Source organism: Gorilla gorilla, chromosome 1 (assembly GCF_029281585.2).
Source record: "Gorilla gorilla gorilla isolate KB3781 chromosome 1, NHGRI_mGorGor1-v2.1_pri, whole genome shotgun sequence".
NCBI classification, from domain to species: domain Eukaryota; kingdom Metazoa; phylum Chordata; class Mammalia; order Primates; family Hominidae; genus Gorilla; species Gorilla gorilla.
In genome coordinates, this window is record NC_073224.2 from 104,112,830 (window position 1) to 104,125,113 (window position 12,284).

Consider the following 12,284-nt stretch of genomic DNA (forward strand, 5'->3'; position numbering starts at 1 on the left):
TAGATCCCATTTGTCAACTTTGGCTTTTGTTGCAATTGCTTTTGCTGTTTTAGTCATGAAGTCTTTGCCCATGCCTATGTCCTGAATTGTATTGCCTAGGTTTTCTTCTAGGGTTTTTATACTTTCAGGTTTTACGTTTAAGTCTTTAACACCCATTTTGAGTTAATTTTTATATAAGGTGTAAGGAAGGGGTCGAGTTTCTGTTTTCTGCATATGACTAGCCGGTTTCCCCAGCACCATTTATTAAATAGGGAATCCTTTCCCCATTGCTTTTTTGGTCAGGTTTGTTGAAGATCAGATGGTTGTAGACGTGTGGTGTTATTTCTGGGGTCTCTGTTTTGTTCCATTGGTCTATATATCTGTTTTGGTACCAGTACCATGCTGTTTTGGTTACTGTAGCTCTGTAGTACAGTTTGAAGTCAGGTAGCTTGATGCTTCCAGCTTTGTTCTTTTTGCTTAGGATTGTCTTGGCTATACGGGCTCTTTTTTTGGTTCCATATGAAATTTAAAGTAGTTTTTTGTAGTTCTGTGAAGAAAGTCAGTGGTAGCTTGATGGGGATAGCTTGAATCTATAAATTACTTTGGGCAGTATGGCCATTTTCAAGATATTGATTCTTCCTATCCATGAGCGTGGAATGTTTTTCCATTTGTTTGTGCCCTCTCTTATTTCCTTGAGCAGTGGTTTGTAGTTTTCCTTGAAGAATTCCTTCACCTCCCTTGTAAGTTATGTTCCTAGGTATTTTATTTTCTTTGTAGCAATTGTGAATGGGAGTTTGCTCATGATTTGGCTGTCTGCTTGTATATTATTGGTGTATAGGAATGCTTGTAATTTTTGCACATTGATTTTGTATCCTGAGACTTTGCTGAAGTTGCTTATCAGCTTAAGGAGTTTTTGGGCTGAGACGATGGGGTTTTCTGAATATACAATCATGTCATCTGCAAAGAGATACGATTTGATGTCCTCTCTTCCTATTTGAACACCCTTTACTTCCTTCTCTTGCCTGACTGCTCTGGCCAGAACTTCTGATACTATGTTGAATAGGAGTGGTGAGAGAAGGCATTTTTGTCTTGTGCTGGTTTTCAAAGGGAGTGCTTCCAGCTTTTGCCCATTCAGTATGATATTGGCTACAGGATTGTCATAAATAGCTCTTATTATTTTGAGATATGTTCCATCAATACCTAGTTTATTGAGTTTTTAGCATGAAGCGGTGTTGAATTTTATCAAAGGCCTTTTCTGCATCTATCGAGATAATCATGTGGTTTTTGTCATTAGTTCTGTTTATGTGATGGATTATGTTTATTGATTTGTGTATGTTGAACCAGCCTTGCATCCCAGGGATGAAGCCGACTTGAATGTGGTGGATAAGCTTTTTGATGTGCTGCTGGAATCAGTTTGCCAGTATTTTATTGAGGATTTTCGCATTGATGTTCATCAGCGATACTGGCCTGAAATTTTCTTTTTTTGTTGTGTCTCTGCCAGATTTTAAAATCAGGATGATGCTGGCCTCATAAAATGAGTTAGGGAGGAGTCCCTCTTTTTCTATTATTTGGAATAGTTTCAGAAGGAATGGTATCAGCTCCTCTTTGTACCTCTGGTAAAATTCGGCTGTGAATCTCTCTATTCCTGGGTTTTTTTTTTTTTTTTTTGGTTGGTAGGTTATTAGTTACTGCCTCAATTTCAGAACTTGTTATTGGTCTATTCAGGGATTCAATTTCTTCCTAGTTTGGTGTTGGGAGGGTTTCTGTGTCCAGAAATTTATCCATTTCTTCAAGATTTTCCAGTTTATTTGCATAGAGGTGTTTATATTATTCTTTGATGGTGGTTTGTTTGTATTTCTGTGTTATCAGTGGTGATATATGCTTTATCATTTTTTATTCTGTCTATTTGATTCTTCTCTCATTTATTCTTTATTAGTCTGGCTAGTGGTCTATCCATTTTGCTAATCTTTTCAAAAGACAATATCATCAGAGTCAACAGGCAACCTACAGAATGGGAGAAAATTTTTTGCAATCTATCCATCAGACAAAGGTCTAATATCCAGAATCTACAAGGAACTTAAACAAATTTTCAAGAAAAAAACAAACAACCCTATCAAAAAGTGGAGAAAGGATATGAACAGACACTTCTCAAAAGAACACATTTATGCAGCCAACAAACATATGAAAAAAAGCTCATAATCACTGGTCATTAGAGAAATGCAAATCAAAACCAAAATGAGATACCATCTCACACCAGTTAGAATGGCTATCATTAAAAAGTCTGGAAACAACAGATGCTCAAGACGATGCGGAGAAATAGGAATGCTTTTACACTGTTGGTGGGACTGTAAATTAGTTCACCCATGTGGGAGACAGTGTGGTGATTCCTCAAGGATGTAGAACCAGAAATACTATTTGACCCAGCAATCCCATTACTGGGTGTATACCCAAAGGATTATAAATTATGCTACTATAAAGACACATGCATACTTATGTTTATAGCACAACTATTTACAACAGCAGACTTGGAACCAACCCAAATGCCCATCAATGATAGAGTGGATAAAGAAAATGTGGCACATATACACCATGGAATACTATGCAGCCATAAAAGAATAAGTTTAGGTCCTTTACAGGCACATGGATGAAGCTGGAAACTATCATCTTCAGCAAACTAACACAGGAACAGAAAACCAAACACCGCATGTTCTCACTAATAAGTGGGAGCTGAGCAATGAGAAGACATAGACACAGGGCAGGGAATATCACACATCGGGGCGTATTGGGGGTGGAGGTAAGAGGAGGGAGAGCATTAGGACAAATACATAATGCATGTGGAGCTTAAAACTTAGATGACGGGTTAATAGACATAGCAAACTACCATGGCACATATATACCTATATAACAAACCTGCACATTCAGCTCATGTATCCCAGAACTTAAATAAAAAAAAATAAAATAAAATGAGACTGGCAAAAATAATAAAGAGCATTAAATCAAATAAAATGACTCAGTGCAAAGGCTAATTTAAAACACAGAGAGTACAGAATCTCAGACTGGTTAAAGAGCTAGGTGTTTTTCTTAGCAGCAGTAAGGATGAGGAGGCAGCTGAACATCTTAATAACAGACTCCATCTCTGTCAGATTCTCTCTTCGCTGAATCCATTATCTTCATGCTGACACCTGTCAGCCTGAACCTAAGAAGCACTAGTCCTTATTTCCCCTGCTGTTTCCCTGCTTCTCTCCCCTTCTCCCATTAATACTAAAGATCCCCCAACCATCCTGGCACTTCTCCCCCCTCACATCTGAGGGTGGCTGGACAAAGAAGGTAAGTATTGAAGGAGGAAATGTCTAATCTTCCCTACAGTGTCTTGTACCATGTATTTGTTGTATTTTCAAAGTGGGACCTCCATGTTTTTTCTAATAAATATCTCCATCACTCATCACTCACCTGCCCAGCACATAGGCCAAGTGGCAGGACAGCATCCTGGGACTCAGATCTAACACTTTGAGGAACTGAAGCTAGGTGTCTGAGGCAGCAAGTCAATGGGCTGATCTTAACCAGACTCACCCTCCCTGAGAAGGAGTTCAGTGACTGTGGGCTGTACTTTGCAGAAGGAAGGGTCTCAACATGCATTTCAAGCATTTTAACCGACTATTGATCCTAACAGCAGGGAAGTTTTGCTTCATAGAGATGTGTTCTTCTCCCTAGAGAAGAACAAGTCTACAGAGCTTCCCAACCTTCCCAATGTCTGGAATACACAGAAAATTAGAACATGTGTCTGGCTTAGTGGAGAGAAAGGCAAAGCTGCCATAGCCAGAGGTGACTCTCTTGGAGCTCCATCCACCCTGCATTTGAGGGAATCAGTTCCTCGGAGCAGCTTTTCATGTATCACCTACTCAGGTCCTGTCCTTGACCCATGAAGAGAATTTCTCTGAGGCCCTGACCTTTGGACGACGTTTGAAATCTCAGAAGAGAAGAGAACGACCAAGACAATTTGTGAGTCAGAAATCAGAGCTTTATTATAACATGAGGTAAAGGAGGAAAAGAAAACCTGCAATTGAGGTGCTCCATCAAGTGCAAAGTTCTCCCAGGGAAGCCCCATGAGTCTTTGTGGTCGCTGTCTACCCATGAATGGAATGAGAGGAAATGGAAAGGGTTAAGCATCAGGCTGTAGGAGGTTCTTAAACATTCTGTCCAAAGAGTTCTTCTTAGCCCAGGTCAGCAGCAGCCCCCAGAGCTGTGGCAGCAGCCAGAGCCCCCGGAAGGTTCACTCTCACAGCAATCATGGCTCTGGTGCCGGCGCCGGTGGAAGAGATGGGGCCTGTGGTGGCTCAGGGAGCAGCCACCACCCCCAGAGTTGCAGCAGCCCCCAGAGCTGGGACCACAGCATCCCCCAGAGCTGGGACCACAGCAAGAAGAGACTGCAGGAGAACATGGAGCTGGGCACTGGGGTGGGCATTTAGGGGGACACTTAGGTGGACATTTTGGGGTACACTTGGGAGGACACTTGGGAGGGGGCTGGCACTGCTGCTGGTTTTGCTGGCAAGACATCCTGGCAGAGTTTAGTCAACCTGAAAGATAATAATGAAACTCTTTAAATATTTCAAACCAAGGATCATATTACACCTCTTCTAAAATCAATTCATGTGTAGAAGAAGAATGATATTTAGATAATACAGTCACATCAGTAACCTGAAAGAAACAACTTGAATATTTCCTCTAAATAAAAGCACATACATTAAAAAACCAACAGAATGAGCTTTGTATTCTTCCTTTCGGGGGAAGCTGATGTTACTCTATCCTCACAAGCCTGAATAGAATATTCACACTCCATGAAGTACCGATTCCCTTAATACAAGCCCTAAGGACCAGCTGGGTGTTGCAGGACACACCAGGAGGTCCTCTGGAAAAAGATTTTGCAATGAAACTTCCAGATAAAAGAGCCTGGCTTGAAGTATTTGCCAGTTTCCATGGTGTAAATATGCCCAACACAGCAGTTTTGAAGTTACCAACATGAAGTCACTGAACACAGAATTGGAAAAGATGTGCACAGTTAGCTTTCCCCACCTATATGAGCTCCAGTAGACCTCACAGCCTTAACAGATTCAAGGCAGACTGAGTCCCATTCCTGCTCAGCATGGCAGAACACAGGCACACCACTCTTTCTCCAGCCTACCTCCATCCTCGCCATCCCTCTGCCTTGCTCATACCCCTCTGGTATCCCAGGTTGCCACTCACCCTGGTCACACGCAGGAGCACAGATACGTCCCTGGGGAGTCAGAGCAGATGAAGTGCTGAAGCTGGATGTGTCTTTTTATAGGGCTCAGGCTTGGCTCCGGAAAGAGCAGGAGGTGGCTCTTGCACAACCAGGCACGTGCTGGGTCATTCCTGACATTCTCCTGCCTCCTAGTCCCTGCAATCCAAAGAGGCCTCAGGAGCTTCCAGGACTCCTCTCTGGGGCTGTGGTCTAGAGAAACTGTAGCCAGTCAGAGCCTCCACCAGGTGGGAACCCTAAAGAGTTAACTTAGGGTACCCAAGGGACCCACACCTGGACAAGATTCTGTTCCCTGCATCTTTTGTATTCGTGTCCTCTGAGGAAACATCATTTCTGAGCCACAACATTCCCTTACCTTGTAAAAATGTTGCATTATGACTCCCTCCACCCTGAGCAGTTTCTCTTCCATGTTCTGCTGTGGATCCAGCCATCCCAGGGGGCTTCTACAGCCTTGGCTCTTTCTAGGAATCCCTCCCTTGCCTAGGCTCTCAGCCCTTCCTCCTGGCCTCTGTGTTTCTGCTTTTCCTCCGACTCACCATGGCAAGCAGATTCAGTGGATTAAAACTGAGTTGATTCTGTGGTCTAGAGCAAAGAATATGATTGAGAATAAACAATTCCCTCTAAAATCAAAACATTGCCCTTAGTCGGAGGAATTGTATTGAATGTGCTACTGGAATCAGAAAACTTGCATATGATAACTGAGTGATCTCTGGAAATTGCTACAACAATTATCAACAATTGCTAGAGTGTCACTATGATACTCACAATGAGTATAAATTCTCATATGTAATGGCCGTTATAAACCAGGTATACTTATCTCACTGCACTGTTTTTAATATTAAATGAGAAGTAAGAAAGAGCTTAGTGTAACACTATGTGCTTGATAGACCCTTAATAAATATGTGTTTAAAAGAAAAACTAATGCCATGTATTGGATACTTACCTAGGTCTTATGTGGCATTCATTGTCCATATAGAACCCTTACAAGACAGTTTATTTGAAAACTCCCTTAGGAAGTAGACATCATTTCTTGTGGCTTCTGTGGAGAGGGAATTCGTTTCCTATCATGAAGTAGAGGGTCAGAAAGGGGTCTACTTACTCAGAGTTCTGATTCAGGGTTGCACTCGACAGAGTTACCCATTCATTTATTCACTTATTTTAAACAGATATATGGAGGATGAACTTTGAAAACCTTATGCTAAATGGAAGAAGCCAACCACAAAAGACTGCATTTCTTATGATCCTATTTATATGAAATGTGTAGAGTAGGCAAATCTGTAGAACTAGAAAGGGAATGAGGCTTTAGCCAGTTACAGCCTCTCTCAGGCTGGACACCTGAAGAGCTGACTTAGGGCATCTGAGGAACCAGAGCCTGGACAAGATTCTGTTCCCTGTATCTCCTTTTACTTTTGTGCACATCCTCTGAGGAAATATCAGTGGCTTCCAGGTACTTTAGCAGGCTGGGAGAAATTAGAAAATTACAACAAATGGATATAGGTTTTCTTTCTGGAGTAATGAAAATGTTCTAAAATTTGGTGGTGATGGTCCAACTCTATGAATATATTGAAACCCACTGAATTAACACTTTAAATAAATGAGCTATATAATAAGTGAATTATGGCTCAATGAAGATGTTGAAATTAGAATAGAAAAAGATAGTTATTCACACCTCTGATTAAAACAGAAACAGACCGTGCCTTGACATTGCCTAATGTTTACTTGGTGGTGGAGGGTGGTTAGGTAGAAAGCATAGTTTCCCATTGTCTGCTTCTACCTGAGGGATTCTATTCACCTATTTACACAGTCCTATTTTCAGACCTGAGTCCTGTTCTCAGAGAGCTTTTACCTCAAGGATAAACTAAGTCCACAGTGTGATTAGAGCAGTGAATTCAAAAGGCATTCTTTGAAAGCCTACAACATTCTTGGAGCATGTATGTCCAAACATAGGGATATAGAGGTGAACAATAAGTAGCCCATGACCTCAAAGACTGTGGAATTTAGTGGCCTTTTTGAAGATGACTGCAGACAAACTGTATACCAAAGAAGATGATGTTTGAGGCCTGAACCTCCTGAGTCACTATTTCCCAATGTGATTAAAAAATGTTAGTTCATTCCACTGTCTTCATGGTGATATCACCCTCAGCTTCCTCATACTCTTTGACAAAGATATTTGTTACAATGTTGTAAGTGAGGAAATAGGGGAGGCAAGCCTGTGTGTGTGTGTGCATGTGTGCACTGTGTGCATGTATGCTGTATTCATATAAAAGTGCAGGTGAAATGAACATGCACATACATGAGCATCTGTATTGAGTGGTTGAATAAGCAATGGAAGGACTAATGGGAACCGATCCTCTGGGAAACCAGAACTGGGAGATAAACAGCTCTTTAACATGCCCACTTTTTCCCTTTATATCTCAAAAAATGGTAGGAATTGGTTCACAAGTCAGTGAAGAAACACCTGACTATAGATATTCTTGCTTCCGTCTCCACAGTCTTCACATCATCATGTGTGATCTCTCTGAGACAGGAGACCCAGTGGGTCACATTGCCCATGCTCCCTCAGGGACCACCCACATACTTAATTGCCACATGAGTGTTGGCAGGATCAGTGCATCATTTTAGGACCACATGGACGAGCATGTAGGTGTCATGAGAAGAATGCCCTGCAGGTGATTTCAAACATTTCATCTGAAGTTCATGTCATCTGGCAAGTCACTCTCCTGCAAGCTGGTCTCTCCAAGTAGCTCCTTGATTTGTCTCCCTGGGAACTTAAACTCCATATATTCTAGAAAAATACTCCCTACCAAATGTGGGAAATTTATTTTATTTACAGTACAAGAAAAAGCCTTACCATGTCTTTTTGTCTCCCTTTATTTAATAGATTGACCAATCCAAAATTTTCCTGTACCATATCTTTGTAGGCCTTTTGATCTTTTTGTCAATACTGTCTAGCACTGTCTAGTGCTAGACATAGTGATAGGGAGGAGCACAGCAGAGGGGTGTTCTGGGCAAAGCAAGAATTGTCCCATCTAGTATTTACATACATATTTATATGACCTAAAGTGGATCGGTTTTATACTTATCTTAATTCATCAATTCCATGATACAGTCTTCTAACACTTGTTAACAGCCCTTAAATCAGTATATACCATATGATTGGTGGCACGTAATAGTTGAATTTGCAGCATTTTTTCTTTCCTTGTGGTGCATGAAATAAGGGTGCCCCTTACAATTGATAGCCTCTTAAAGCTCATGAAATACAGTAGGTAGGAAGTGGGTATGTAGATATGAAATGAAATGAGAGACAGAATTGACATTGATTTAGCATTAGTTCTGTTTTTAAGCATGTCAGTTCTAACACTTTTAACTTGAGCTTATATGTTTCTTCATAGGTACTAATTCGATACTAATGTATTTTATAAACTGTCTGCCAGCACACCAAGAATAGGTTTAGAAGGGCAAAATTATTCCCGTCCTGGCTCTAATTTATCTGACTTATTATTCAATTCATTTTGAAACTCAGATACCTTGCCAAAACACCACCAGCAATGCCAATGCCTTCAAAGGGCCCTCCACAGTGCCACTCCAGTGCACAGCCCGTGTTCACCTCCGAATCTTCTTGTGTGACCCCTGCATAGGAAGAAGCTGCAGCGATCATCAGTTCCCAGAGCTCCAGCTACTGTGTAGTGGTCAACAGCCTTGTCCGTGCTGTACTGACTACACTTCTGTGAAACCAAAGTGCAAAGGCCAAGGGCCTCCTCAGCAGCATGCTGCACTCCCTTTCTCCAGTCCTCCTAACATCACAGCTTTGTTGGGCTTACCATGGGGTTACCAAGTAGAAGGTTCTGTTTTCCCAATATTCTCCAAAGGTCTGTCCAGAAATTTGCCTTTATCCTAAGTGAAAATAAAACCATCATGGCATGTTCTTAGTGTGTCCTGGTCACTGTTGACCCTCTTCTGTCTCTTGGGTCATATCTCCAGTGACCTCCATTTATCCTCTCAGTCTCTGTGATGGTTAATTTTGCCCAGGCTATGCTGTGTTACCCAGTTGTTTGATCAAATAGCAATCCACATGTTTCTCTGTAAGTATTTAATCAGTAGACTGAGTAAGCAGATTATCTTCCCTAACATGAGCCTCATCCAATCAGCTGCAGTCTTTAATAATGGACACTGAGGTTTCCCAAAGAAGAAATTATCCTCAAGACTGCAATGTAGAAACTCTGCCTGTTTCCAGACTACTGCGTTGCGGAATTTAGACTCAATGCTGCAACATCAACTGTTATCTGAATTTCCAGCCAAGATTTTGGACTTGCCAGCCCACACAGTCATCGCATGAGCCAATTTCTTAAAATAAATTTATCTCTCTCTTCTGTTTCTCTGCAAAACCCTAGCCAATTCAGGTCTACCTGCTTCCCCATCTTCCCCTGAGGTATAGGTTGAGTGGAGTTGTGCTTTTGGGTCAAATGCCTCCATATGTGTGTGTGTGTGTGTGTGTGTGTGTGTCTATATATATATATATATATATATATATATATATACATGCATACATACATGTGTGTACAATGATAAAAATAACAGAAAGTAATATAATAACTGATGTTTACTGACCATCTATTTTTTTCTAGGTATTATTTAAGTGTTTTATACACATAATCTCATTTAATCCTCATACTAATCATGTGATGTAGGTGGTATTAATATTCCCACTGTACTAATGAGAAAACAAAGGCTCCTAGAGCTAAACAAATAGCCCAAGTTCACACAGCTGGGAATAAAGTTCAGAAAATTTAACCAAAAAAATTTCGATTATTTAGTATAATGTCAACAGGTTTCTGACAACAAGTTTACACACTACCATACACACACACACACACACACACACACACACACACACACAATGTCAGACCATCTGTCTAGTCCAGATTGTCAATTATTTTGTTTGGTGGGATGAATTTTCCAGATCATTTATAACTATGCTTTCTAAATCCCTCTCCCATACCAATTCCCTGCCAACCTCATTGTCTGTGTACCTCTCTTATATGCAATATCTATGCACTTAATTCTTAATCAAAACCAAGACAGACCCCATCGTTTTTCATGACCCAGACAGCACTATTTATAGGCTATCATGGGAGAAAATTATGTTAATTACATATGATCACTACACACACACACCAACACCCTCACTGCCTATGTCCATTTATATCCAGTATTTCTTTCTAATCATTGGAATTAGAAGAATGTCAGTGTTAGATGAACAGGGCACATTAATTAAATATTCTATTTGCAATCACTGCATATCCATGCCTTGGGATTCCCTGGAGCAGGAACTATTTCCAAGAATTCTGTGCTGAGCAAATTAGGTAACTATTAAGCAGGTCTTACAAGAGTAAATGAGAGAAGGATATGATCAGATGAATTAAAAGAAAAGAACATCTCTAAAGAGAAAACAATTTGAGGATTTTCTTGGACTGTCTCCCATTAGTAAATTCAATAATCAGAGTTTATTAATTCACTCTCATACACACTCAGCAAGTATTGTTGACTATGTGGCCAACTCTGGGGATACTACATGATATGAAAGGAATATAATATCTGCCCACTGTGACTATATTCTTCAGAAAGGAGGGAGGGACGTGGATGAAGAGGGCATGAGAAATAGAGGCTCATTTTGTGCAGTGTGGGAACTAACACAGAAACATTAGTATATCAGGCAAGAAAAGAAGGGAATAGCTGTTTTAAGTCTAGCTTGTTGAGAAGAACTTACCATAAGCTGTTTGAATTTCACACACAGTAAATAGTGCATGCCTTCCCAGTTTAACTCCAGAGAACTTGTTGAGACCACAGAATGTAGTTAAATCACCTAGATTTGGATTCTGAGAACAAGTTACTTGCCTTAAAACCTTAGAAATGTGCCCGAAATTGTCTGTGCATCTGTCTTTTCATCTATGAAGTGTGGAAAATAGCTGTAATTTCCTAACAGCAATATTGTGTGAATTAATTGTTATTTTGGTTAAGTTACACCTGAAACACTTATAAGAGTGCATATCTTATAACAAGCACAAAAGTTTAGAATTACATAGTTTTACTCTTTCTGTACATAGTTCTGAATTAGATGCGAAGATGGAGCAATGCAACCAGCATGGGGGTTGACTAGGATTGAAATCTGACCTAGCAAGGTCAAGGAGCAACCATGAAATGGTAACATGGGGAATTTCTTTCTGAATATTAGTGGGTTTGCCAATTATTTACAAGCAGAAGGAGAATTGTTTAGAAAATGAAAAGTAGCCTTATTCTAGTTTACACATGTGTTCTGTTCAGCTGAATTCACTTCCAGCTGAACTCATGTTAAGATATCCTGCCAACTGAGCCAGCAACAGTAAGAGTCCCTCCAAGAGCCGGCCAATATGCTGGTCCCTCAGGCTCCGGAGTTTTTCTTAGCACTGGGGGTAGTGTTGGTCTTGCTCTGGGAGCAGCTGCTCCTGGAGTTAGCACAGGCAAAACACAGTCAGCCGACCTTGGCTGCAGAGCTGTTGCAGCAGCAGCGACAGAGCCTGGAGAGTCAGTGAGAGAGCAGCGTCGCAGCTCTCGGGCACTGCTGTGGATCTCAGAGGGTCCGAGTTGAGATAACCACACACACAAGCATCCATCCTGGCCCAAAACTCCTTTTCTACTCTACCCTATTCCTGGGCTGACCCTCTGGAGACTCAAGAGGGTGACCAGGTAGAATTTTCACTCGATGTGGAGGTGAAAGTGCTCTCTGGGGATTCTGGCCCAGGTGACAATCTATCCACCTTTTCCTTTTCACAATGTGTTCTGGTTACTGTTGACTCTCCTCACTTGGGTCATATTTCAGATAACCCAGAGTTAATCATCTGTCACCCTCCCACTCTAGATACCTTTGAAAGAGATGCAGCCATAACACCAAGTATGGTTTCTGATTGGACAGCACACTTCTTCTCAGAGCCTCACCCTCCTCCTGCCCTTGAGAGATGATCCAGACCCCTGATCCTTGGCCCATTTCTGG

At 41.1% G+C, this 12,284-nt stretch overlaps 1 protein-coding gene across 1 annotated transcript; it reads right to left on the bottom strand.

The window, feature by feature from the left end:
• Positions 1-3,979: 3,979 nt before the first annotated feature.
• LOC101151968 (late cornified envelope protein 2C-like) lies at positions 3,980-5,346 on the bottom strand. Its single transcript, XM_004026692.4, has 2 exons — positions 5,221-5,346; positions 3,980-4,553 (listed from the first exon to the last, which is right to left on the bottom strand). Exon 2 carries the CDS (start codon positions 4,531-4,533, stop codon positions 4,201-4,203), a length of 333 nt encoding a protein of 110 aa, XP_004026741.1. The 5' UTR covers positions 4,534-4,553; positions 5,221-5,346; the 3' UTR covers positions 3,980-4,200.
• Positions 5,347-12,284: the final 6,938 nt, after the last annotated feature.

What these genes read in the sequence shown, in the direction of transcription:
- LOC101151968 (XM_004026692.4), bottom strand. Translation starts at nt 4,533, where the DNA reads ATGTCTTGCCAGCAAAACCAGCAGCAGTGCCAGCCCCCTCCCAAGTGT.